The sequence below is a fragment of the Cyanistes caeruleus genome, chromosome 6, assembly GCF_971803275.1.
Source record: "Cyanistes caeruleus chromosome 6, bCyaCae1.hap1.1, whole genome shotgun sequence".
Taxonomy (NCBI): domain Eukaryota; kingdom Metazoa; phylum Chordata; class Aves; order Passeriformes; family Paridae; genus Cyanistes; species Cyanistes caeruleus.
This window is the reverse complement of record NC_141706.1, coordinates 66,551,828-66,578,534: the sequence shown is the minus strand read 5'-3', so window position 1 is coordinate 66,578,534 and position 26,707 is coordinate 66,551,828. Positions and strand designations below refer to the sequence as shown.

The 26,707-nt window shown below is 52.9% G+C and overlaps 1 protein-coding gene across 10 annotated transcripts in view; it reads right to left on the bottom strand.

Annotated features, from left to right (window-relative positions):
* The window catches only part of TRIM9 (tripartite motif containing 9), a 56,144-nt gene extending 35,175 nt beyond the window's left edge, over positions 1 to 20,969 (bottom strand). For 8 of the 10 annotated variants that reach the window (XR_015287815.1, XM_086892322.1, XM_086892324.1 and 5 more), the window contains exon 1: positions 20,036 to 20,936. Coding sequence is in view for 9 of the 10 variants with exons in the window: in XM_086892322.1 (XP_086748448.1) it covers positions 20,036 to 20,851 (816 nt within the window). In the remaining variant the exon portion in view is untranslated. Of the gene's footprint in view, positions 1 to 20,035 lie in introns of all 10 variants that reach the window. The other 2 variants (XM_086892330.1, XM_086892329.1) reach the window with 2 other exon arrangements.
* Positions 20,970 to 26,707: the final 5,738 nt, after the last annotated feature.

Sequence of the window (26,707 nt, the reverse complement as noted above, 5' to 3'; positions counted from 1 at the left end):
TGAGGCTTCCTGCTTCAGATGAGAACATTTTTGGGGTCAAGACTGGCTGGTTAAGACCTTTCTTGGTCAGAAAGGAGGATAAATAGTTGTCACCTCCTGAAGGGAGCTCCAAGAAATATGGAGAGGGGATTTTTTTATAAGGGCATGGAGGGATAGGACAGAGGGGAATGGATTCACACAGAGAGTAAGTTTAGATTGGGATATTGGGAAGGAATTCCTGGCTCTCAGAGTGGTCAGGCCCTGGCACAGGTGCCCAGAGCAGCTGTGGCTGCCCCTGGATCCCTGCAGTGTCCAAGGCCAGGTTGGACAGGGCTTGGAGCAGTCTGGGACAGTGGAAGGTGTCCCTGCCATGAGCAGAGGGTTGGAATGAGATGGGCTTGAAGATCCCTCACAACCCAAACCATTCTGTGTTTCTTTCTCTGAATTCCCACCAGTTTTAGAATTTAGAGACCAAAATAAAAATAAAAAAGATTAGAGGCAGAGCAGCCTCTCTCCACAACAAACACCAACACAGACCTTGACACGATGCTCAGGGAACACTGAGCCATGGTCAAACATCTCAGCTCTCCCCAAGGATTCCCTCAACACGAAAAGCAGGATGTGAAACGCTGATGGCATCGTGGCCATCCTTAATTACATCCTGGAGGCACCAAACCCCTCTCTCTTCCTCAGCAAGCTGCTGTCAGCTCCCTAAAATCCCCTGCTCCCCTTGAGCTGCCTTCTGCCTCAGGCCTGAGCAGTGACTGCAGAGGCTTTGAGCTCATCAGAGGAAACTGAGCTCCTCAGGGATTGCTGTGAAATGTTTATACACAACACACGAGCACTGGGGAATGACTGCCAGGAAAGGTCAAGGAGCTTTAAACCCCTTCCAGTCTAAACCAATTCCATCCTAAACCTCTTCCATCCTAAACCTCTTCCATCCTAAACCCCTTCCAGCCTAAACCACTTCCATCCTAAACCACTTCCAGTCTAAACCACTTCCATCCTAAACCACTTCCAGTCTAAACCTCTTCCAGTCTAAACCTCTTCTAATCTAAACCACTTCCAGCCTAAACCAATTCCAGCCTTCACTTCTAATCTAAACCACTTCCAGTCTAAACCTCTTCTAATCTAAACCTCTTCCAGCCTAAACTTCTAGTCTAAACCTTTCCAGTCTAAACCAATTCCAGTCTAAACCTCTTCCATCCTAAACCACTTCCAGTCTAAACCACTTCTAATCTAAACTACTTCTAGCCTAAACCACTTCCAGTCTAAACCACTTCCAGTCTAAACCTCTTCTAATCTAAACCACTTCCAATCTAAACCAATTCCAGTCTAAACCTCTTCCAGCCTAAACTAATTCTAGTCTAAACCTTCCCAGTCTAAACCTCTTCCAGCCTAAACCACTTCCAGCCTAAACCTCTTCTAATCTAAACCACTTCCAGCCTAAACTTCTAGTCTAAACCATTCCAGCCTAAACCAATTCCAGCCTAAACCACTTCCAGCCTAAACCTCTTCTAATCTATACTACTTCCAGCCTAAACTAATTCCAGCCTAAACCAATTCCAGTTTAAACCTCTTCTAATCTAAACCAATTCCAGTCTAAACCACTTCAAGTCTAAACCACTTCCAATCTAAACCACTTCCAGCCTAAACTAATTCTAGTCTAAACCAATTCCAGCCTAAACTTCTAATCTAAACCACTTCCAGCCTAAACCTCTTCTAATCTATACTACTTCCAGCCTAAACCAATTCCAGTTTAGACCACTTCCAATCTAAACTTCTTCTAATCTAAACCTCTTCCAGCCCAAACCCTTTCCAATCAGGTCAGTGCTAGGGAAAGGTTCCTGCTGCATTTGAAGGACACAAACCCCTGCTGCATCTTTTTACTCAACAAATCTGGAGGCTGTTCCTGTGAGTGGTGAGCAAGTCCCAGCAGGCAAACTCTGTCTCCTCAGTTTTTCTCTGTGGTGGATGATGAAAAAACGTGGAAGCAAAGACTTAGGTCATGCTCTAGTGGGTCGAGATCTGTGTCCTGTACAGAGTAAAGGTGCTGTGGACAGAACAAGGCCATGAAGCTGTCAGGGCATGGGCATTCCCAGGTTTTTGGGGTGGAATTAGCACAGGAATACACAGATGGGGTCACCACTGCATCTTCTCCTCCATCTCTATCCAGGCACTGCCCAACACCCAGGAATGTGCACACTGCAGATCTGCTGCTTTCTGCCTTAAAATTCTGCCCCATCTGCCTCCAATCCCATCAGTGCCTCCGCTCCAGGGCTTCCTCACACTTCAGCTCTCCCATCCCATTATTGCATTAAATCTTTAAATCTGATTACATTGTTTGGAGTTAAATTTAAACCTGATTAACTGCATAAACAATGATTTTTTTTTTTTTTCCCCCCTCCTCAGTTCTGTCCCTAACCCAGGGCTGAGAGCTCTGTGGGGCAATTCCTCTTCCTGCAGGGAGGGTATTGACCATCCTTTTGTCTCGTCCTACAGCCTTTAATCACCATCTGGGTGCTGGAGTCAGGCTCAGCCATAAACAGCCTTGACAGCTCGCCAGCATCTTGACTTTGCTTTGACATTTAATTGCCTAGAAATGCAAATTGCATTGGATTCTCCAGTTCTGAGCAGTCACTGAGGCAAAAAGGGAAAGGAACACATCCCATGGCTGGGATGGGTGTGAGCATGAAGGCTCAGAGAGCTGGGGGTGTTCACTTGGAGAAGGCTCCAGGGAGAGCTCAGAGCCCTTTCCAGAGCCTGAAGGGGCTCCAGGAGAGCTGGAGAGGGACTGGGGAAAAGGGATGGAGGGACAGGACACAGGGAATGGATTTAAGCCGAAAGAGGAGAAATTTAGGTTTGATATATGGAAGAAATTCTTCCCTGTGTGGGTGGGGAGTGCCCAGAGAAGCTCTGGATGTCCCTGGATCCCTGGAAGTGTCCAAGACCAGGCTGGACAGGGGATGGAATGAGATGGGATTTAAGGTTCCTTCCCACCCAAACATTCTGGGATTCCATGAATCTATCAAGTCCCACCACAGAGAGCAGCTCAGTCAAGCCCCTTCCTCCTGAACTTGTCCCTGATGTGGCAGCAGCTCCTCATCCCACAGCCCTCTGCCTCCCTGGCTGCTGCCCAAAACTGGGATTTTACACAATTTCCTCAGGGATTTAGCTCAAGGGAGGTTTGCAAAGGCAAAATGGGAGATGGCATCTCGTTCCCTTGGGCTGCAGACACACAGAACTTCCCCAGGACAGGAGGAAACACAAATATCCTCCACAAAGTGCCTTTGCACTCATCTCCTGGTGCTGCAGCCTCCAAGGATGGGCTGCTGTACCCAAAAAACTTGTCTGCCTTTCCCAAGGGAAGGAGCCAAACAAAAAGTCTCTCCTCTCCCACTCAAATCTTACCTTGGACTCATCTGAAATCCTAGAGATGTAAAAAAATGAGGATTTTTTTGTGTGCTCCTTTTGGCTGCTTCTCTTAGCCATGTGCCACTGTGAAAAGCAGCCTGGGGTGTGAAGTGAAACAGCATCAGATGGAAAGGGTTGGAGCAGATGACTTTTAAGGTCATTTCCAACCCAAACCATTCCATGATTTTATGAACACAGCCTGCATTTGCTCATTTCCATCCTTGGCTCAAATCCAAAGCAGCCTCAGGCCATTATTTCCCATTCCTGATGGGATGCTGGCTAATCCCTGCTGAAGGAGGTGGCATTTGGGGTCATTAGCACTCGTTCAGGCCATTGCCCACACGCCAAAATTCCCAATCCCAAGGTGGGAACAGGGTGGATTTAACCACATTTCCATCACTAGGACTGAAGTGCGGAACTTCTTGCTGCACCCATGGAAGCACAAAGCCTCCACCAGCCTGCTTGAGGCTTGAAGACCTTCCCAATCCCTTCTCCAACCTTCTCTCCCCCTCTCATGCCCAGCTTGCTGCTTTCTCCTGAGGTTCCATTTTCCAGCCACTCTCCTCCGCGGTTTGCCATCGCCCCCATCCCCGGGTGCCCCACACCACCAGCGTCCTCCAGCTGAGGAGCTGAGGCTGGCATCAACGTTCCAAACATTCCAAACATTCAGGACAGCTCACAGCACCTTTTTGGGGTGCTTTTGTGCTCTCCTTGGAGCTCTTCTATCGACTCGACCAAATAAATCCCTGCCCATCATCACCATCATCTCCTCAGGAAAATCCATCAGCGCTGACCTGACCTCCAAGCGTGCAGCAAGGCCCTCCCTCTGCTTGTCTGACGGGTTTTTTAGGAGGATGTGGCTTCTCCTCAAACATTCCCTTTGGTTTTTCACTCAGCATTGCTCTTGGCCTGTGCTTTAAAGCTCGTGTTCCACGGTGAGCGCCCGACGGGCACGAAAGCGACGCGCGAAACCCTCCCGAGATGTTCTGCGTGATGGGGATGCCCAGAGCCATCAGCAAAAACACATTTCAGGGATTTGAGCATTCCCAGCAGCCTCCCCGAGCTCTCCCTCACATCTCCAGGAAACAGCAGCTCTGCCCTGCTCAGCACAGGCACTGCAATGCTCCCTTCACCAGCACCAGGACGTCAGCTAATTATCACTCATTTTATGCTTTCTGCTTTTAATAAGATTGCTGGATCCACACAGCAGCAGGAAGGAGGAAAACATGGATCACCTGGTCTTTCTCCTTCATTTCTTCCCCCTCCAACAGGATGGGAAATGCTCCCTGGAGAGCATCACTTCGGATCTGTGCTTTCAGCCAGGAGCTTCTGGAAGATTCCAGGCAGCCTGAAAGACGTGGAGCTGAGAGGAGACAGGGAATGGTTTCCCACTGCCAGAGGGCAGGGATGGATGGGAAATTGGGAAGGAATTCCTGGTGGGAGGGTGGAGTATGGAAATAGAGAATGGGAAAATAAGGGATTGGGTAGATTTGTCCCTCAGATGCTCCAAGGGCTGAGTCCCTCTGCTCTGGAGCCAGGCTGGGAGAGCTGGGAATGCTCACCTGGAGAAGAGAAGGATCCAGGGAGAGCTCAGAGCCCCTGGCAGGACCTGAAGGGGCTCCAGGAGAGCTGGAGAGGGACTGGGGACAAGGGATGGAGGGACAGGACACAGGGAATGGCTCCCAGTGCCAGAGGGCAGAGATGGATGGGAGATTGGGAATTGGGAATTCCTGGCTGGGAGAATGGGGAGAGCCTGGAATAGAATTCCCAGAGCAGCTGTGGCTGCCCCTGGATCCCTGGAAGTGTCCCAGGCCAGGCTGGACAGGGTTTGGAGCAGCCTGGGACAGGGGAAGGTGTCCCTGCCATGGCAGGGGTGGAACTGGATGGGATTTGAGATCTCTTCCAACCCAAATCACTCTGGAAAACTCCTTCAGCTACTGCTGCTGCTCCTGGGCAGAAAGCTGGGTCTGAGCTCTCAGAGGACTTTCCTAATCTGCAGCATTTTATGACCAAAGCTGTGTGACTGAAAAAAAAAAAAAGAGTTTTTGCCTGCCAGGAGCATCTTTGCCTGAGCAGAGCTGCTCCCAACCCATCACAACATGAAGTGGCTTCATTGTGGGGACAAAGCAGAGCAGGGACACTGCCAGGTCCCCTGGGATTCACACAGTCCTGCCCTGCTCCTGGGAGTTCTCTGCAAGACACCAAAGGCAAGGTCCGAGGACCAGGATTTCACATTTCCTTCAAAGCAGCGCTTTAGAAATCCTTCCCATCACCATGGAGACTGGAGCCCCAGGAATGCAGCGCTCACCAGGGCTGGATCCGGCGGATGCTGCCAGGAAAACACACCTAGGCAGCTCAGATCTCACCTCAAACACAGGAAATCAAAGGAAAAAATCAGGGAAAAATCACAGTAATTCAGCTTTTCTTCTCTGTTAACTCCTTCTTCCAGGCACTGGGCTCTGAGCCCCTACAGCTGGATGCAAGCCTCCAAGGTTGGAAAGGGCAAGGTTTGGGATTAATCCCAAATTGTGACAGCATTTGGTGCTGCAGATACCCAAAAAAGCCAGCCTGGATTACAGAGACTCCAAAACGTGGAGGGAGCTGGATTTACAGAGATGGGAAAGCATCTCATTCCCAGACTGAGAATAAAGAGACACCCCACCTGGGAACAGGAGGAATTCCTCAGGCCCCTGTTCCTCCTCTGGAAGGGGGCTACAGGATAACAAACCCAAGCTGTCTCTGGAAATCCCACTCCCTCAAGCTCAGAAGATGTTTGGAAATGGCCTTTTGGGAGCCAGGATTCCCAAGGAAAATAAACCCCAGAGAGAGGCACCGAGTGATAAAAGCATTGAAGGCAGGAGGAGACTGGGAATGGTGTAGGGAAAGGAGGATGAGAGGCAGGGAAACCACTGAATTATGAGAAAGTTGTAGATCCATTCATAAAAAAAAAGAAGAATAAATCAAGAAGAGCTGAGATAATGAGTACCTTCAAAAAAAAATTAATCTTTAATAAGAAGGGATGCCTGGCTAATCAGGAAGCAATGAAGAACTTGTCAGTGTTTCCACAGAGAATGAGGAGTGAGGGGGCTCTGTCCCCACAGCTGGAGGGAATCTGAACCACTGGAGCACAGCAACACATCCTGGTGTCACCAGGGAAGCCACTGAGTCCCTCAGGATTATTTATGGGGAAGTGAAGAATCCAGGAAATACCAGGGGATGGGAGCAGGGGGAGAATTTTATTAATTTAAATTCACATTTACTGCAGTAATAGGTTTGGGGTTTTTTTAGGGGAAAGTGCTTTCAAGTGGAAAAAAGCAGAAAGAAAAACCAGGCTGAGGAGGAAAGGAGGCACAGATACAGATCTAAAACAACGTGGTGCTGAGGATGCCAAGGCCACCACTGCCACGTGTCCCCAAGTGCCACATCCACGCTCCTTTAAATCCCTCCAGGATGGGGACTCCCCATCCAGCTATGCTGTGACTGGACAGCCCTTTTTGGGACAAAATTCCTCCTAATATCCACCCAAATCTCTCCTGGTGCAACTTGAGGCCGTTTCTTGTCCCATCTGTGGGATGTCCACCCCACAGAGCAGACCCAGCCCAGTCAGCTTGAGCTCATTAGCCCCGATTATTAATTAGCTCCCAGGTGCTCAGCCTGAGCTCAGTCCCTGCCAGAAGCCATTGGATTGAGGATCCAGAGGCAGAGGACAAGCCTGGATTTGTCCCTTTGTCCTGTCTGTCACCTCCAGCCTCGGAGTGCTGGCAGTGCCAGGAGCTCTGGTGGCTCCTCATGAGGGAATCCAGGACAAAGGGCCTGCACACAAATGTCACAGAGAACCAGGGCTTTTAATACAACCCTAAAATGTGAACTTTGGGCTTTTTCCAGTGGCTGTTTCCTTTTTTTCCCCTCAGTTTTTCCGAGATGAGTGTCGTTACCTTGGTGCCAGGGCCTGCTCCTTTCCCTTGAAGGCTTTATTTAAATATCTTTCCATTTAAACTTACAACCAGTTTTGAACACAGGAAGCAAAAGCAGCTCATTAAGCAAAGCTTGCCCAGGCCTGTCCTTCCCATCTTTCTCTCAAGCCCAGGGAAGGGGCTCCCAGCAAAGCTACAAAAACATTCCCAGCACACGGGGCAGCACCAGGATTCCCAGATGTCACCGGCACTTCCAGGCTGGAAAGCCACCAAGGAGGGACCTGTGTGCCCTGAAGAGGCCTTGGACACTCCCAGGGATCCAGGGGCAGCCACAGCTGCTCTGGGCACCCTGTGCCAGGGCCTCAACACCCTCAGAGCCAGGAATTCCTTCCCAATCTCCCATCCATCCCTGCCCTCTGGCACTGGGAGCCATTCCCTGGGTCCTGTCCCTCCATCCCTTGTCCCCAGTCCCTCTCCAGCTCTCCTGGAGCCCCTTCAGGCCCTGCAAGGGGCTCTGAGCTCTCCCTGGATCCTTCTCCTCTCCAGGTGAGCATTCCCAGCTCTCCCAGGCTGGCTCCAGAGCAGAACCCTTCAATTACCTCCATATCCCATCTACAGTCACACATATTTAATTAACAGACCATAATATCTGCCACTGGGAACACAGGCATCAAAAATAATCCTCTCAGCATCAACCCTGCCTCAGAATAAACACCTATTTTTTGCTGCAGAGCTGTGCAGCCACCAAGACCACCTGCTTTTAGAACATTCTCCCTCAGGAAAGAGGTTTATGCACATGCAAAGCGGTGAAGGCAGCGAGTTGTTACATAAAGTGTTATATAAATTATCTACCGAGTGCACAGGAATGTTCAAACCCCACCATGCTTGAAGGAATCAATCACTTCAAGTCACCAGAGATGTTCCTGACATCCAGGAGAAACCAAGGAGGCAGAATCAGGCCTTAAATCCCAAACTGGACACACATTTGTGACATTATTTGTACTCAAGTGATCTCCTGGCTCCTTCAAATTGTAACTGCAAATCAACTTGGAGACCCCAAAACTGATTTAAATCAAATGGCTGCAATAAAATATTTATTTTTTTATATATAAATGTTTTACCCAGGTTAAAAGCTTTTCTCAGAGGTGGAGATTAGGCACAAAACTCTGCTTTGGATGCCTGTGAAGCATATTTAGGAACAGGTTGTGGTTTATAGTTTGAGTCAGGCTAAATCAGTACAGCCCCCCTGAACTCCACATGCAGCACATGCTCTCACCAGGTGTTGGCCCCATAAACTTCATTCTATTTAATTTAAATCAGCTGTATTTTGGGGCAAGGACAAGGAAAATTGATTTTTCCTGGGTTCAGGAGCCTGGGATGTGACCTTTTCAGGAAGGGCTGCATAAACACAAACCCCACTGGTGGGTTTTGCTTTGAATTACACTTATTTTCCTGTTTGTAACACATTCACTGGGAGGGAGCTGAGCCATGACTTTAACTCTGAATAAATCCCAGAATGGTTTGGGTTGGAAGAGGCCTTGAAGCTCATCCCATTCCACAATCCCAGGTCACTCCAAGTCCCACCCAACCTGGCCTGGGACGCTTCCAGGGATGGAACAGCCACATCTTCTCTGCTCCAGTGCATCACCACCCTCACAATAAATAATTTCTTCCTTAAATCTAGGTTGAATTTTAGTTGAAAACCACCACAACTGACCCTGTTACCAAGTGTGTCCCTCCCAAAGCTTTAGGAGCTGACATGATTCCTGAGTATTTAACAATTCCCAGCTTTGCTGAAGCCAAAGCCGTGGCATATGGCAGGGAGGGATTTTAGCCCACCACACACAGCCTGCTGCAGTCGTGACATAAATTATCCCTTGGCTTTCCTGTGGATGCAGCACAAGATGAACCGAGGTGCCAAATGCTGAGTGCACAAGGTCCCTGGAAGACAATCTGTGCTAATTGCCACAAATGACCTTGTGCAGCACCATCCTCCTGTCACTTCAGCTGCAGAGATCCCAGGAATCCCAACAGCCCCATAAAAGCATCCCACTTTCCCCCATATCCCACAACTGCAGGAAGCGTTCCCCCAGCTCAGAGCTCATGTTTGAGGCCACCTTCCACCAGACCAGGCTGCTCCAAGCCCTGTTCAACCCAGTTTGGGACAAACTGAACAAAATATCTTTGTCCCTGACGCCTCTCCAAGTGCTGGAGCCCTGCGAGGTGGGGATGGAGAAGGCTGGGTATGATCCTGCTTCCTTTCCCCTTTCCTTCTCCCACCTTGCAGCAAATTCCTTCAGGCTTCCCACAGTGAGACATCCCAGAGAATCCCAGAATTCTTGAGGTTAGAAAAGCTCTCCCAGCCCGTCCAGATCGAGCTGTGTCCTGTCCCCACCCTGTCCCCAGAGCTCCGAGTGCCACCTCCAGCAATTCCTGGGACACCTCCAGGGATGGGCACTGCAAACCTCCCTGGGCACTTCCAAGGCCTGAGCGCCCTTTCCATGGGCAAATTCCTGCTGCTGTCCCCCCTGAGCCTCCCCTGGCCCAGCCTGAGCCCGTTCCCTCTCCTCCTGTCCCTGTTCCCTGGCAGCAGAGCCCGATCCCCCCGGCTGTCCCCTCCTGTCAGGGACTTGTGCAGAGCCACAAGGGCCCCCTGAGCCTCCTTTGCTCCTCTGGCACCTTCCCACCGCTCCCAGCCCATCCAGGAATCCCATCCCAGGCCAGCCAGGCACATCTGGCACGATCCAACAGCACAGCACGGCAGCAGGAGCCAGCAACAGGCAGCACCCAGCTGGCAACTTGGCACAGACGTGGGCAAAGCACCTGCCAGGCAGGAATGGACAAAAGATCCTCCCTGGAACTGCCTGTGGCCTGTCCTTCCCCACCTGACAGCCTGGCAGGGAATCCAGGGACAGCACAAGCCACAGATGGGCCGAGTGGCCACAGCTCCAGGAGCACAGCACGGCCCAGCCCAGCAAATGAGCTCCTGTCCCTCAGTCTGCCACCAGCAGGGCAGGGGGAAGGTGCAGAATCCACTGCCAGAGGGCAACATTTAAAATAAAATAAAATAAAAAAAATTAAAAAAAAAAATTGCTATATTCACACATTTTCACTGCTGTGCTCCGGGGGAGGTGAGAAATCATCTCAGAGGTGAGAAATTGCGCCCAAGCTCTGATTCACCGAGGTGTGGGCTGCTCTGCCAGCACAGACCTCAGCAAGTGCCCTCGGGGGTCCTCATTTCCTGGGAACAAAATGTCAGCGTGGAAGAGGTGTTGGTGCAGGACGGGCTCCGTGTGACAGCGTGACACGAGCCACCAGCTCCTGGGGGAGCACAGCCTCAGCCAGAGCTGTATGGGCAGCAGGAATGGCACAAAAAAAAAGGGGATTTGGATCAAAGCAGCACCAAGGAATGAAGGGTGGGATAATCTGACTGCTCCCCCAGACAGCAGGGCTGAGGTTTCCATGTGTTTTCCATGGGAGATGAAGCTTGGTTTGCACTTCTGGAAAAGAATGAGTGCTGTGCTCCCAGGGAATCTGTCAGGGATGATGGATAAGTGGATGGTCCATGGGGAAATTTACCCTGAGAGCTTTTATTCCTGACAATAATTCCACAGCAGCCTCTGCCTCTCCTTCCAGGACATTATCTGAGCCAGGGTCACCAGAGATTTATACCCCAGCTCTCTCTGCCCTATGTGCTTGCTGTAAATAGAAATTTATCCAATTCATCCCAGCAGGACGAGCTGAATGAGCAGGGAATGAGCTGGATTCTCCCCAGTTTATCAGCTCAGACACCCCAACATGAGAAAGCATTCAAGTCATGCCCTCAAATCCCTGTGACTTCAATTGGAGTCTGAGCAAGGCTGGAAGAGCTTTGCCAGGGAGGGAGGGAGGGAAGCTGATGCTCCCACTGTGTCCTTGATGGGATTTCACCCAGCCCTCACAGCTCCTCCACGCTGATTTTGGAAATTCCCAGTCCATCTCCACGAGTTCCATCAGGAATTCCCATCACAATTGTTGCTGGGCTGGTGCTAAACACACATTTATTTCCTGGGAGAGGACTGACAGGGGGGTTGTGTAATTATTTGCCCAGAACTAAGCAAGTCCTTGGCAGGGATTTCCTTCCCTTTGCAGCATCCTCAGGGAAACGCTGCCACAATTCCCTCCCGGATCTCTGGGTCTTGTGGAACAGCCCTGCCAGGAAAGGAGCAGAGGCTCTGCCCCCAAAGCAGAGCCTGTGCCTCAAAATCAATAAATGGGCCTTGTTAGGAATAATCCATTTCAAAGCTTGACAGAACTGCCCCCCTTCTCCCAGCTTTACATCACAGACCACGGCAGAGAATCAGAGAAACCTGATTTGGAAAGGGGGGGTCAAAACCAGACCTCTGAGTTGGCCTCTGCAGACAGAAAGGTCCTTCCCAACAGGAATCCCACGGGCACAGCAAAGCCCCCAGGTCAGAGACCCTGGGAATCACAGAATCCCAGCATGGTTTGGGTTGGAAGAGACCTTGAATCCCATCTTCTTCCACCTCCTTCCCCCTAGACCAGGCTGCTCCCAGCCCTGCCCAATATTCCCCTGGAATTATTTCCAGGGAAAGGAAGCAGGGAGAAGAAAAATGTTGGAGTAAGAGAACCAGTGAATTAATACACCTTGACTCAAGGGGAAACAGAGGGATTTCAGCAGAGAAAAGCCCAAGAGCTGCAGGTGGAAAGCAGGAATGTCAGGAATGGTGCTGTGGATGCACCGTGCAGCCTCCAGCTGAAGGCAAGGCCATAACCCATCATTAATTCACACACACACCAAGCCTGCCACAGGGAACAGCAACACCAAGCAAATCCAGAGAGGCCAGGAGCAAGGGGAAAAAGGAGTTTAGTGCAAGGGTCCAAAGCCCAAAAGGAAAAATAAAAATAAAGGGATTGCTGGTTGAAAGATGCTCCACGTTTTCGGGGCTGGTGCAAATCATCTAAATGACATTTCCCAGGAATTTTGGTTTTACACCAAGCAGGAAGCAGCAGCCCTGGGGTGGGCAGCCAGGCTGGGATCTCCACAGGAGATCTGGGATTTTCCAGGAGGCACTGGAAGTCACAGATGTGATCTTCCACCCCAGTGGCTCCAGTGCTGCTGCATCTGCTCCCGCGGCTGCGGAGCCGACCCGCTCCTCTTGGGAATGGCAAATGTGGCTCCCAGCACTCCAGGCAACATCCATGCATGCCTTATTAACATCCAATTCCCAGCCTTTTTTCTTTTTTTTTTTTATTTTTATTAAACCCATCAACTCCTATAAGGTTAGCAAAGGGGAAAGGGTAATTAACACTGATGGGAAATCGCTCCCAGATAAAACCCAGAACTGAGAGGGTTCCTGTTAACACCCCTCTGTTTCTGTGGCACGGGGAGTTTAATGGCTAATTAAATACAAAAACGTGGCCCAAACCTCAGTCTGTGCTGTGCCCACGGTGTTTGAGGTTGGCATCACCCTCACAGTCACCCCTGTGCCCTCCAAGAAAATTTCGAACTGAACTGGGTGTTGTGTTTTGTAGCCAGGAATTCTGCACTGATCAGAGGCTCTGCTGAGCTTTTCCAGCCAGCTCCAGGTCAGGCTGTCCCCAAATCCAGTTCTGAAGGAAAAATCAGTTGGTTCAGACTGCAAACAGAATTTCCCTTTCAATGGGAAAGGTGAATTCTCTGAGCTGCTGTTCTCAGCTCTGCTCCTGCATTAATCAGGGGATGGAATGGGTGAGAGCTGGCCTTCATTTCTGCTTATTTCTGTCTCCCTGCTCAAGAGTTTAGTACATTTCCTATTTATCCACCTGGCAGGGCCCTCACCCACCCCTCAGTGGTGCTCCCAGACCCCAAATATCCTTCTCTTTCCAAGTGGATGGTCCATGGGGATTTGGGAAATTTACCCTGAGAGCTTTTATTCCTGACAATAATTCCACAGCAGCCTCTGCCTCTCCTTCCAGGACATTATCTGAGCCAGGGTCACCAGAGATTTATACCCCAGCTCTCTCTGCCCTATGTGCTTGCTGTAAATAGAAATTTATCCAATTCATCCCAGCAGGACGAGCTGAATGAGCAGGGAATGAGCTGGATTATTTATAAGCCAATTTAACAGGTAAAATGCCTCGTCCTAAGAACACACAAAACAAGGACCAAGGCTGACATAAGAGCAGCTTTGAGACTTGTTATGTTTCAGCCAAGTTATTCTTTAATTATTCTTTCATACAGCTGGGAAGAGCAATTCAATTTGAAGGCACTCTGAACGAAATGAAAATGTGCAACACGAGTTAATCAAAGGCTGCTGGAAGTTCCATCCAAGCTCAGGAAAGGGAAGGATCTCCCAGAGGTTTGTGTTGGATTGCACAGCAGGACCCTAAAAAAGGAATTTGTGGCCATATGGGAAGAGGTTGTGGCAAGAGGAGAAAACAGGACAGACTTAGAGGGGAGATTGGGAAGGAATTCCTGGCTGGGAGAATGGGGAGAGCCTGGAATAGAATTCCCAGAGCAGCTGTGGCTGCCCCTGGATCCCTGGAAGTGTCCCAGGCCAGGTTGGATGGGGCTTGGAGCAGCCTGGGATAGCAGAAGGTGTCCCTGCCATGGCAGGGGATAATCCTGAAGGTCCCTTCCAACCCAACCCATTTCAGGATTCTCTGACACCAAGCAAAGTTTTCCCTCTAAAAGCCAAAATTTCTGGGTGCTGGATTATTTAGAAGAGCAGGAATGAGCAATGCAGAGAACATTTTCCCAACAAGGAAACCTGCACCAGTGTCAGCTCTTGGAAAGCATCCTGTGAAACCTGGTTAATAAAGAGCAGAACTTTTCCACACTCTCACGTAATTTATCTAACACCAGGCACAGTGTTTGCTCTGCTTCCTCATTCTCCTGTTTTTCCAGGCTAGGGATGTGGTGACAGGGGAATCTCTGGGTATGGATACTGCTGAAATCTCCTTGAAAAAGAGACAAGAATCAGCCCCTGGGTGAATTTCCCCCCATCTCAGCTGGGGCGCTCCTGACTTGAATCAGGGAGTGGTTTGGGTTGGAAGGAACCTCAAAGGTCACCTCATCCCACCCCTGCCATGGCAGGGACACCTTCCACTGTCCCAGGCTGCTCCAAGCCCCATCCAGCCTGGCCTGGGACACTTCCAGGGATCCAGGGGCAGCCACAGCTGCTCTGAGCATCCCCACCCTCACAGGGAAGGATTTTTCCTCATATCTAATCTAAACTTCCCACTGGAATGGAATAAAAGCTGCAGTGATTTATACTCTGAGACAACCCTGGGCCCATTTCCACCAGCAAATAACTCAGGGGTCACCTCCTGCCTCCTGGGCTCCGAGAACCTGTGGGAGAACCTGCTCTACCCCATTACCTTTGATTAACAGGGTGTCTGGGGCTGCTCCTTACTCCATGAACTTTTATCCAAATAAATGAACAGGAGAAGGCAGCAGCACCTCTGGATCCTGGGCAGGCACAGGCTGCTGTCAACCACAGCTTCATTTAGGCTGGAAAAGACTTTTCAATCCCCACATTCCCAAGTGCCACATCCACACAGCTTTTAAATCCCTCCAGGGATGGGAAACTCCAGCACTCCCCTGGGAAGCTTTTTCCATTGCCTGACAACCCTTTCCACAAAGACATTTTCTCAAATATCCAACCTGAATCTCCCCTGGAGCAACCTGAGATGATTTCCCCTTGTCCTGTCCCTGTTCCCTGGCAGCAGAGCCCGATCCCCCCGGCTGTCCCCTCCTGTCAGGGAGTTGTGCAGAGCCAGAAATTCCCTCTGTTCCTCCTTTTCTCCAGGCTAAGCCCCTTTCCCACCTCCCCCAGCCCCTCCTCATCAAATTTTTGCTCCAGATCCTGACATTTCTTTGTTTTTTTCTGACTTCAAAGCCTCTCAGCCTGTTTGCCACCCTCTGGATTTGGCCACAGAGGAATAGAGGAGGTGGGAAGGTGGTTGGGCACTGTTGGAAAAGGAGGGGATGGATCCTGCTGCTGCAGATGGAAAAAGGGTGGTGGGATGCAGGAAGGCCATCACACCAAGGCTTGGGAAACATTAAGGACTCTCCCTGCTTCTCTTTATACAGCAAATATTTCACTTTGCAGGTGCAAACAGATCTTGGTCACACAGCAACTCCCTGGATACTTCCCCAAGCTCTGCAGGCCGCAGGAATTCCCATGGACACGAGAGCAGCACATTCCCAGTGTCCCAATCTCCCCCAAAAAGTTCCTCTGGCAGCCAACACAGAGCCCTGGCCAAGTGTGCTGAGGAGAAACCCTCTCTGCTCATCCCTGTCTTGGCTCTGGTTCTCCCAGGCCACAGAATCCTGCAGTGTTTCCCATCCCACACGTCCAAACCAGCTGGAATCGAGTGCCAGTGTGGGATTTTTGGTTCTGGATTGGAATCACCTGCATCCCTCATTCCAGGGGTGCTGGGGCAGCAGGAGCTGAGCTCCAGGGGACACCTGAGGTGTCACCTCTGCCTGCTGCCCATCCCTGCTGATCCCACAGGGATGGGGTGGAAATTCCCAGGGCTGAGCTGTGCTGCAATCTTGCAGGGATTTGCAATCTGAGGACAGCCTGGGCAGTTAAACCCCGGGTAAAATTAAAATGGAGAGCACTGTTTTCCTTCCACTAAAGTCAAGATCTGTTTCTGGTCTCTCCAAGAGGACCTGGACACGCTGCCTGACCTCCTCAAGGAGGGAGTGCTCCCAGCTCAGGGCTTTGCTTTAGAATCTTGGGATCATTGAAGTTGGAAAAGCTTTTTAAGATCACTGAGTCCAACCCTTCCCCCAGCGCTGCCACCACTGATGGGTGTCCCCAAGTGCCACATGCACACAGCTTTTAAACCCCTCCAGAGATGGGCACTGCACCTCACTCCTCACAGGATTTGTGCTCCAGAGCCTTCACCAGCTCTGCTGCCCTTCCTTGGATGCAGAAAACAAAAGGAATGTGGTTGAGAGTGGAGAGAAGAGGCAAAGCCCCACGATCCCAACCCAAAACGGAGGGAAGCTTCTTCCAAAACCAGCAGAAGCTTTTCACCGTGGGACCTCTGACCTCTTCAGCTTCTTTTTAATGCCTGGCAAACCCAGGCTCACCTTTGCAGCCTCTGGCAGGAGCGTCCCAGCCCCAGGGAGGTGTCCAGCCATGGGCTGAGAAGTGCCAGGGACTCAAGAGTGATGGGTAACAGCTCAGTGTTTGAGAGACAGGCAGGAATAACTGCTCTGTATCTCTCTCTCTCTCCATTTCCCAGCCCAGAACACTTCCAAAATCTGCTACCAGAGCCCACAACCTTCTGGGAGACTTTTTAACCTGCACCAGAGAGAGTAAAATGATTTTAAGAGTGAGTTTGATCAACTGGTGGGGATTTCGGGGCTGTGGGAGACAGCAGAGCCCCTGGAGATCCCTCCCAGTCGGTTTGTGTTCGTACACACGCACCCATCCATGTATCCACACATCCATCTACCCATAAAAACACATCACCAGGCTGCTGAGCCTGCACTCTCCACACATTTCCAGCAGAAAACAAGAGGGCCGGGGATGCGCGAGGAATAAATGATCCAGCTCCATCTTGTTGCTCCTGCTTCTGGCATGCCAAGCAGCACTCCAGCTTCTCAGGATATAAAACCCCAGGCAGCTGCAATATCTGTGCAAAAACTGGGACAATTCAGATTAAAAACCCATTGCCCTCCAGGTTTCTCGGAATATTTACCCCCCTGCTCCCGACAGCTGAAAGGAAAACAGGGAGAGAGAGGATTTGTGTCCAGCTCAGAAACCCCAGCTCCACGAAGGACAATTGATTGTGCCTCAGCACAGATTATTTTCAACCATCATCCCACAGAACCTCAGGGAGGAAAAGGAGAATTGGGGCAGTTTCCCCAAGAGGGGAGTGGAAAACCCTTGGGATTTGGATCCGAGGGGAGCAGGCTGCACTTAACAGGGATTGCCCTGGGCCTGGCAATCACCTAGTGAGGAACAGCTCATCCAGGGTCAGCACAGGCTGTGGGGACAATCCCTGGGTCAGAAGGGAGGAGCATCCCAAAGAATATTCACAGCACGAGGTGTTGGAATGATGCAAGAGAATTCAGGAGCTGGCTGATGGGTGTAAATTAAAAGAGGGTTGGTTTAGATGGGATATTGGGAAGGAATTCCTGGCTGGGAGGATGGGGAGGGGCTGGCACAGGGTGCCCAGAGCAGCTTGGCTGCCCCTGGATCCCTGGCAGTGCCCAAGACCAGGCTGGACGGGGCTTGGAGCAGCCTGGGACAGTGGGAGGTGTCCCTGCCATGGCAGGGGTGGCACTGGATGGGATTTAAGGCCCCTTCCAACCCAAACCATTCCATGATTCCCTCCTGTGAGCTGTAGGTATCATTACACTGCTCACCACAGAGAAAAGACCAGGCAAAAAGGGACACTCACCCTTCCAGCAAATCAAAAAATGGCACCACCAGATACTTTTTCAAGAGGATCACTGCTCCAATCCACAGGTGGTTTGGCTCCTAATGCCTCCTAATCCCAACCAGGATCAAGGCTTGGAAATTGTGGGTATTGGTTCTTATTTTTGTTTTTTTTGGTAACAAAACTCAAGGTAAATAAGCTTTTCCCCTGATTTTGTTGCATGAAACAAGGAGGAATCTGAGCTCTGGCCCTGAAATCACTCCTTCAATTATTCCTTAACACCACATTTAACTCCACAGACTCCCTTAAAAGCAAACTAACAGCAGGTGATACCAGTGAACCCCTGCAGAAGCTCTCTCAAGGCAGGTGAGACTTCACTGTCGGATTTCCATGAAATTCATCGTTTGAAATAATGTTACAGCTCCACATCTGTCAGCTACATCAGTGAAACAGCGCGGGGCTGAAGCTCTCCCCTGGGAAAAGGGATTTGGAAGGAAAAGCTAAAGCTCATTCCAACCCCACCACCGTGAGCAGAGCCACCAGACCAGACTCCAAACCCTTTCCAGCCTGGCCTGAGCAGTGAAGTCCTCCCTCAGGTTCAGGTGGAATTTCTGTGTTCCAAACTCTGCCTGCTGCTTCTCATCTGCTGCTCCACATCACGAGAGCCTGGCTCCATCCTCAGGTCCCCAGTTATCCCAGGCATCCCTCAGCAGCTGGATGTTCCTGCTCTGGGATCAGTGATTGCACCCCAGGGATAGGGACAGGGGCACCAGACTGCTCTGGCACATCCAGAGAGGATCCAGAGAGGAAAAGCCCCTTCCAGCAGCACCAAGCACCACCAAACCCTTCTCCCCACAGCGTAACGTGCTCACCCCCCTTTTTGGGCCATCGTGACAAGTGACAGCTTGTCCCTGCCTGCACCCACTGACCCAATTCGGGGTGCAGAGCTCCAGCCCGGAGATGTGCACGGACCACATGCTGCCACGCAACCTGCCAGAGCATCCCCAGATATTCCTGGAAAGCAATCCAGCCCAGTCCCTTCCACCGGGAGGTCACAGCACCCTCCCCCAGCTGCAATTCCTCGGAGTGGGGGCCGATTATGTGGATGTTCATCCAAGGAATGACGCCCATCCCCCTGTGCCCTGTCCGCCCGCGTCACTTCTGCCCCAATTCCTCCGGCCAGCGGGGCGAGGAGGGAGGGAGGCAGAGGGATGGATGGAACAGAGGGATGGATGGAACAGAGGGATGGATGGAACAGAGGGATGGATGGATGGGGCAGAGGGATGGATGGATGGAGCAGAGGGATGGATGGGGCAGAGGGATGGATGGATGGAGCAGAGGGATGGATGGATGGAGCAGAGGGATGGATGGAGCAGAGGGATGGATGGATGGGGCACAGGGATGGATGGATGGAGCAGAGGGATGGATGGATGGAGCAGAGGGATGGATGGAGCAGAGGGATGGATGGAGCAGAGGGATGGATGGAGCAGAGGGATGGATGGAGCAGAGGGATGGATGGAGCAGAGGGATGGATGGAGCAGAGGGATGGATGGGGCAGAGGGATGGATGGGGCAGAGGGATGGATGGATGGATGGATGGATGGATGGATGGAGCAGAGGGATGGATGGATGGAGCAGAGGGATGGATGGATGGAGCAGAGGGATGGATGGAGCAGAGGGATGGATGGATGGGGCAGAGGGATGGATGGAGCAGAGGGATGGATGGGGCAGAGGGATGGATGGAGCAGAGGGATGGATGGATGGAGCAGAGGGATGGATGGATGGATGGAGCAGAGGGAGGGATGGATGGATGGATGGATGGAGCAGAGGGATGGATGGATGGAGCAGAGGGATGGATGGATGGAGCAGAGGGATGGATGGAGCAGAGGCTGATGCTGGCCACATCCCCGCCTCAAGCGCTGGGATCTCTCCTCCAGCAGCTGCTCGGTACCCGGGGACCGGCTCCTGGCTGCCCTCTGCCAGCATCCTCCTCCTCCCAGCGCCCCCGAGTGCGGCAGGAGGTGGCACCCCACGGCTCCCCGCGCTGGATTTCACGCCTCCCTCCTCCTCCTCCTCCTCCTCCTCCCCAAACCATCGCTCCCTGTTGCTTTCCCAGCTCTGCGGCGCAGATATCCCCGATCCATCCCCGGGCCCTGCCGGCTCCTCTGCCGGGATCTCCGGCTGGCAGGGCTGGATTTGGGGGGCTGGATTTGGGGACCCGCATCAGGGGAGCATCATCTGCACGATGCCAAGGTCCCCGCGCCCAGGGGCAGCGCTCCTCCCCAGCGAGGCTGCGACACGGAACGGGAGAGGATGCCGAGGATGCTCCCAGCCGGGGCTCACCTTGTGCAGCTTCCACATGGCTCCCAGCGCCTTCACCTCGTGGCTGGAGTGCTTGCCCTCCTCCAGGCACTGGTAGCAGACGGGGCTCTTGCACTGCACGCAGTACATGCTGTGGTTCTCCAGCTCGTGGTCGGTGCAGGTGGAGATCTTGCGGGGGCTGAGCCGGCGGCTGACGCGGCCCTGGGCCGGCGGCACCAGGCGGTGCTTGGCCAGCGGTCCCCGCGGCGGGTGGCACCGCAGGCGGCACGGGTCGCAGTAAAACACATCGCACTGCTCGCACATCACCGCCGCCTCCTTGGGCGCCTTCTCGCAGAGCTGGCACCGCAGGGCCGCCGCCCTGCCCTGCTGGTAGCGGTCGATGACGCCCTCGAGCAGGCGGTTCCGGGGGAAGCCCCGCAGCCCGCGCTCGTCCAGCACCAGGCTGCGGTGGCACTGCGGGCAGGTCAGGCACGCGTTGCGCGGCGGCGGCGGCGGCGCCAGGGCGGCGGGAGGCGGCGGCGCGGCCGGCGGGAACACGCGGACCCCGTTCGGGGACTTCTGGCACGGCGTGGTGGGAGCGCTGGCGAAGCCCCCGTAGGAGCCGTAGCCGCTGTCCGCCTCGCTGTACAGGCTCATCTTGTCCAGGTCCAGGTAGTCATAGTCGGAGACGGCCGAGCCCGAGGCGCGGCGGCTCTGAGGAGACTCCGAGTCCGGCGTCTGCACCAGGATGTTGCGGGCGCACGCCTGGCACAGGTTGTGCGAGCAGGGCAGGATGATGGGCTCCCGGTAAAAGGAGCCGCACACCGGGCATTTCAGCTCCTCTTCCATCTCTTCCATAGGGGAGGGAAGGAAGGCGGCGGCGCGGCTCCGGCGGCCGCGGCAGGAGCCCGAGGAGCGACCCGCACCGCACCGCGCCTCGGCGCCGACTGCCGCCCACCCGCCGCCCGCCGCCGCGCGCGCCGCCGCGCCCCGCCCCGCGCCTCGCCATTGGCCCGCCCGCCGGCGCGGGGGTTGCGCTCAGCGCTCCGATTGGCTGATCCGCCTGTCCGTCACCCGGCCCGCCCGCCCGGCCGGCGGCGCCGCTGCGGGGGCCGCGCTCGGGGCTGCGGCGGCGCTGCGGGGTCGGTGCGGGGAGCGCGCCTGTCCCGGCCCTGCCCGCTGCTCTGCCCGCTGCTCTGCCCGCTGCTCTGCCCGCTGCTCTGCCCTTCCCCTTCCCTTCCCCGGCCCTTCCCCGGCTCTCGGGAAGCGGCACTCCAGCCCCGCGCTTCTCGCCCGCCCCGCGGACAGCCCCGCAGCATCCCCCGCGCGGGATCCAGGGGCGCTCCTGCGGTTCCCCCCTGCCCGCACAAGGTGACTTTGGCAGTGCGAGGCACCCGCTGGTGGATGCGCTCGTGCGGGTGTAGCTGCAGTGGTTCGAGCGGCCGCAGGTGTGCGATCCGGCTCTCCGGGGATGGCAGCGGAGGATGCCGGCGCGGTGATGCCCTGCGTGGGGAGCGGGATGCGGTCCCCGAGCCTGGGACGCCCCCGTGGGGACACGCTCCGCCACTGGAGAGCGGGGACAGCGGCCCCGAGGGGCTCCCGGGGCTTTGCTTCTCAACGCTGATCGCTCTGAAGGTCGGCTGAGGTCTTAAACTCTCCTGGCAACAGAGCGGCACAGCGGGTCCTGTTCAGCCAATGGAAAAATAGGATTGCATGGAATGTCTCTGTGTTATCTCTTATTTCCCTCTCCCTCCGCACATCTGGGGCTGCCCGTCGGTGCAGATGCTCTGTGCCACCCGGGATGGCTTCGGGCTGTGTCCAGCTCTGGGACACAAACATCAGGAGGATGTGGGGCTGCTGGAGCGAGTCCTGAGAGGTCTTGGAGATGCTCCAAGGGCTGGAGCCAGGCTGGGAGAGCTGGGGGTGCTCACCTGGAGAAGGGAAGGATCCAGGGAGAGCTCAGAGCCCCCGAAGGGGCTCCAGGAGAGCTGGAGAGGGACTGGGGACAAGGGATGGAGGGACAGGACACAGGGAATGGATTTAAGCTAAAAGAAGGAAGAATTAGAACACATATTAGGGAGAAATTCTTCTTTGTGAGGGTGGGGAGGCCCTGGCACAGGGTGCCCAGAGCAGCTGTGGCTGCCCCTGGATCCCTGGAAGTGCCCAAGGCCAGGCTGGACAGGGCTTGGAGCAGCCTGGGATAGCAGAAGGTGTCCCTGCCCAGGGCATCTGTTTCCATGGTGGGGAGATGGCAAAAATACTGGGGGTACCCAGGGCTGTGGGTGGCCAGGACACACTGAGGGGCTCCTTCCCCTCTCCAGTGGGTCCATGCAGGTCCTGGGGTTCAGGGAGCAGGTGCAATTCCCAGCTCCCACACTGATATTCGGGCAGGGGGGAAGCCCAGGAGCTCAGATGCCCGAGGAAGGCACCATCATTTCTCAGCCTGACGAGGAAGGACAAATGATAAGGAGAAAAGGATTTTCTGAGTGCTTCTCTTTTCCACTCCAGTGCGCTTTGTTCTTCCCTTTCTGCTTCCCCAGGCTCCTGCTGGCTCCCTATTGACCGTGCTTCCCCTGGACTCTGCTGAACATTCCTCATTTGCTCCCTGTTGGTGTCTCTGCTCAGAGCTGGTCATTTTTTTTCCACGCTCTCCCTCCTCGAGCTGCCCTTTTGCCGAAGTAAAGCCATCATTCCTTGTTTGCCTCTTGTTTCCCGTGGCCATTTTTCACCCTGGCAGGTGTGGGATTGCCGTTTCTGCTGGGGTGATCCCGCTGAAGGTGGAAATGGGCAGGAAGAGGAACACAGCCAGTGCCTTTGGAAACAACCCTTGGTCATAAACATTGAGCTGTTTTCTTCTTGGCACTGCAGCTTGAGCCCTCAGCAGCTGCTCCTGCTCTGGCTGTGTTTTATTTACGACTGTCACACTTGTCACTGCCCCCTGAGCTGCACAGCTCTGCACCTGCAATAATTGCTTGACCCAGCTTCAGCATTCATCTGTCTGACGTGGCTGTGAGCAGTTAAAAGGTGGAGAAATTGTCTTGTTCTCAGCTGGCTCCTGCTTTTCTGCTGTGGCTCTTGCCAGGAGCCTCACCTCCACACAGAATCGTGGAATCATCGAGGTTGGAAAAGATCTTTGGGATCATCAAGTCCAACCTTGATCCCCACCTTGTGTGCCACATCCAATCATTCCTTGGACACCTCCAGGGATGGGGACACCAAACCACCCTGGGCAGCCCCTTCTAAAGCTTGACCACCCTGAAATGAAAATTTCCCTGGATTTTCCTGGAAGCAGCTCCATCTCCTGCTGTTGCTGCATCTCCTGTTGTAACCAGCCTCTGATCTGGAGAGTGTGAAAGCCACCGCAGGGCTGAGATAAATTGAAGTCATTCAGACTCCCTAAGTGCTGTTGGATCCTCTTGGTGAATGGTAATAAATACCTGAGCTGGGCTAGAGTTCATAAATAAAAGAGAGAAATGAACCAAGACAACAACTCTGCAGCCTCTTTATTCATCTCACACCCAGAACACCTTGAGGAGATAAATCAGAGAGTGGACAAGGGCTCAGAGCTCCTCAGAGGAGAGGGTTGGGAGCACCAGAACCTTTCCAGAGGTGCTCCCACGCTGCTGGAGAGGCCTCAGGTGTCTGATGCAAGCAGATCTTCCCTGTGGGAAACCTCCTCCAGGCTCTGGGAATGTGTTTCCTCTCGTGCCTGGAGGTACCTCCTGTGGTTCCTTGTCCCTGCACAGGACCTCTGCTGCTCCTGTGGAACACATTGTGCTGGAACATTCTCCCTGTTCCCCCTGGGAACATCTCAGCAGATGCAGCCAGAGCTTGGAGTTGCCTTTTTATGACTCCAAGACATTGGCAGCTCATAATTCATCCTGTCACCAACCAACACACTCCACTCCTCCTCCTTCTCCATCATTTTCAGGATGAGCTCTTGGCTGACAGGAGAAATCCTCGTTTGCGGGTCCCCGCGTGCACGACCTTGAAATCCACATCCCTGCAGTCATCCTGCTTCCTCAGGTCACCCAGAGCTTCCAGCACATCCTGATTTCCCTGTCCTGGGACAGCTCCTGGCAGCAGGACAGGTGCTGAGGTCACTCTCCTCTCTGGTGCCAAGACCATGGTCAGGAGTGCTGGCACCGTGCCTGGAAAGGTTCCAGGGCTCCCAGAGCTCCGGCAGGAACTGCCTCCCAGAGCAACTTCCAGAGCTTCTTGCTGCTGACATCATTTGCTCCAAGCACCATTTCGGGAGCTCAGGAAATTGGGAACCCTTCCCAATTGTTCCTGAGGTCTCCTCCTGGCAAGGAAAAGTGCCAGGCTTTTGTGGATGATCGACTTCATTAAATGCAGGTGGCATCTTCACCCGTTTGTCTCAGTGTCACAAACACGAAGGATCCAGGAAATGCTTTGTGCCTGCAGCCAAACCTTCCAGTTTTTGAGCATTTGGAACATTGTGGTGCCCAGTTCTCCAGACTCAGTTTCCCTTTACCCAGGACAGGTTCCATCACTCTGAGCTGCTGCAGGCTGAAGGCAATGCCAGCTCTGCTGCCTCACTGCTGGCAGGGAACTGCAGCTTCCTGGGGGAGTGGAGAGGTTTCATGGGGTTAGATGGATTATGGAAGTTAAAGGAAAGCTTCCCAATGGCAAAACACTCTGAATTTTTCCTGTTGTGCAGGAGACAGACGAGGAGGCTCAGCACAAGAAGGACGTGGAGCTGCCAGAGCCATTCCAGAGGAGCCACGGAGCTGCTCCAAGGGCTGGAACCCCTCTGGAGCCAGGCTGGGAGAGCTGGGAATGTTCCTCTGGAAAGGAGAAGGCTCCAGGGAGAGCTCAGCGCTCCTTGCAGGGCCTGAAGGGGCTCCAGGAGAGCTGGAGAGGGACTGGGGACAAGGGATGGAGGGACAGGACACAGGGAATGGCTCCCAGTGCCAGAGGGCAGGGATGGATGGGATACTGGGAATTGGGAATTCCTGGCTGTGAGGGTGGGCAGGCCCTGGCACAGGGTGCCCAGAGCAGCTGTGGCTGTCCCTGGATCCCTGCAGTGTCCCAGGCCAGGTTGGACAGGGCCTGGAGCAGTTTGGGATGGTGGAAGGTGTCCCTGCCATGGCAGGGGTGGCACTGGATGAGCTTTGAGGTCCTCTCCAACCCAAACCATTCCACGACTCAGGGATCTCTCTGCTTCCCTCTCTCTTTTCCCAAACAACACCCAGGGCTTGTCTGGCTGGTGAGCAACACCAGCAAAGTTGTTCATCACCACCCACACGGAGTGGGTGTGAAACAACCCCTGGTTCAGAACTGCTCCCAAGAACCTGTGGAGGTGTCCAAGGCTGCTCCTTGCTCTGGCACAGGCAGCCTGGATCCTGACAAACACTAATGACAACATTAACCGTGCAAATGATCGAAATATTTAATGATTTTTTCTTTTCCCTGTGTCAGACTTTAATTACAATTACAGAGAACACACTTTGATTATTAAATCCAGCACTTAATTGGTAGCACAGGGTAAGGATAAAACCCCCAGGTGTCAGAGGAGGTTGTTCTTGCCTGAGGAATTCCAGCTGCCAGCATGGGCATTGGCAGGGGATAATGCTTCCCAAAAACATCTCCTGGAAATCACTTCTGAAAATAAGGTGGCAAAATTGCTCCATCAAGCAGGAGCCAGGCTGGCAAGATGCCAGGATCTGGGGATGTCTGACTGGAAGAGGAGAAGTTAAAGCTCAAATGATGCCTCAGATTGAGATGTACTGAAAAAAAATAAATCTGTAAATCTCAATGTGCTGCTTTTTTACAAGGGTGACATCATTTATTTTTAAGTCATTATTTTTTCTTACTCTCAGGAGCTGATGGAAAATTTCTGATTTTTATCGAAACAGAGCAGAAACCATTGCTAATACACGGGAAGAGCAGAAATTCAAGTCTAAATGATGATGCTCCTTTGACCAGCCTGCCCACTTACTCATCCCCTCTGGGATTAATGCCCCACTTCTCCAGCTCGTGACTCATTTTGGAGAACAGCAACATTAAACTCATCCCACCAGAAAAATCTGTCCTTCCTCCCACGGCCAGTTTGTCTCCACCCTCCTTTCCCTGCTGCCCAAAGACTCAGCTGGAACATTTGGTGGTTCAGATGTGCTGAAGGTGGGACGCTCTCTGTGTCTTCAGCATTGAAAAAGAAGCTTTGTCCAAAATTTATTGGCTTCACAAGCAACTCAAGGTTTGTTTCTCCTGTCCTGGAAGTGTCCAAGGTCAGGTTGGACAGGGTTTGGAGCAGCCTGGGATACTGGGAGGTGTCCCTGGCTATGGCAGGGGTTGGAATGAGATGAGCTTGAAGGTCCTTCCAACCCAAACCATTCTGGGATTCTCTGATATTCCCATTTTCAGACAATTTCTGCTTCCTTCGAGCAGAAAGCTGCTCATTTAAAATGATCTAACCCCTGCAGCACAGACATAAAATAAAACCTAAATGATAAATTTTGAAATTCTAAACTCTAAATTATATCTAAATACAGTGATTCAGCTGGATCTGCTGTGAGTCACCCAGGTGTTAGAGAGGCCTTCAGGAGCAGCCTTCCCATCAATTGATGGAGTGGGATATTTTCCTTTCCACCCCTCGCAGCTTCTGGCTGAGAACTTTGAGGGAAAGCAGCTGAAAACTTTTTTGGATTTATCAAGTGGGAGGCTCAAATCTAATGTATGGCTGAGTCTGGT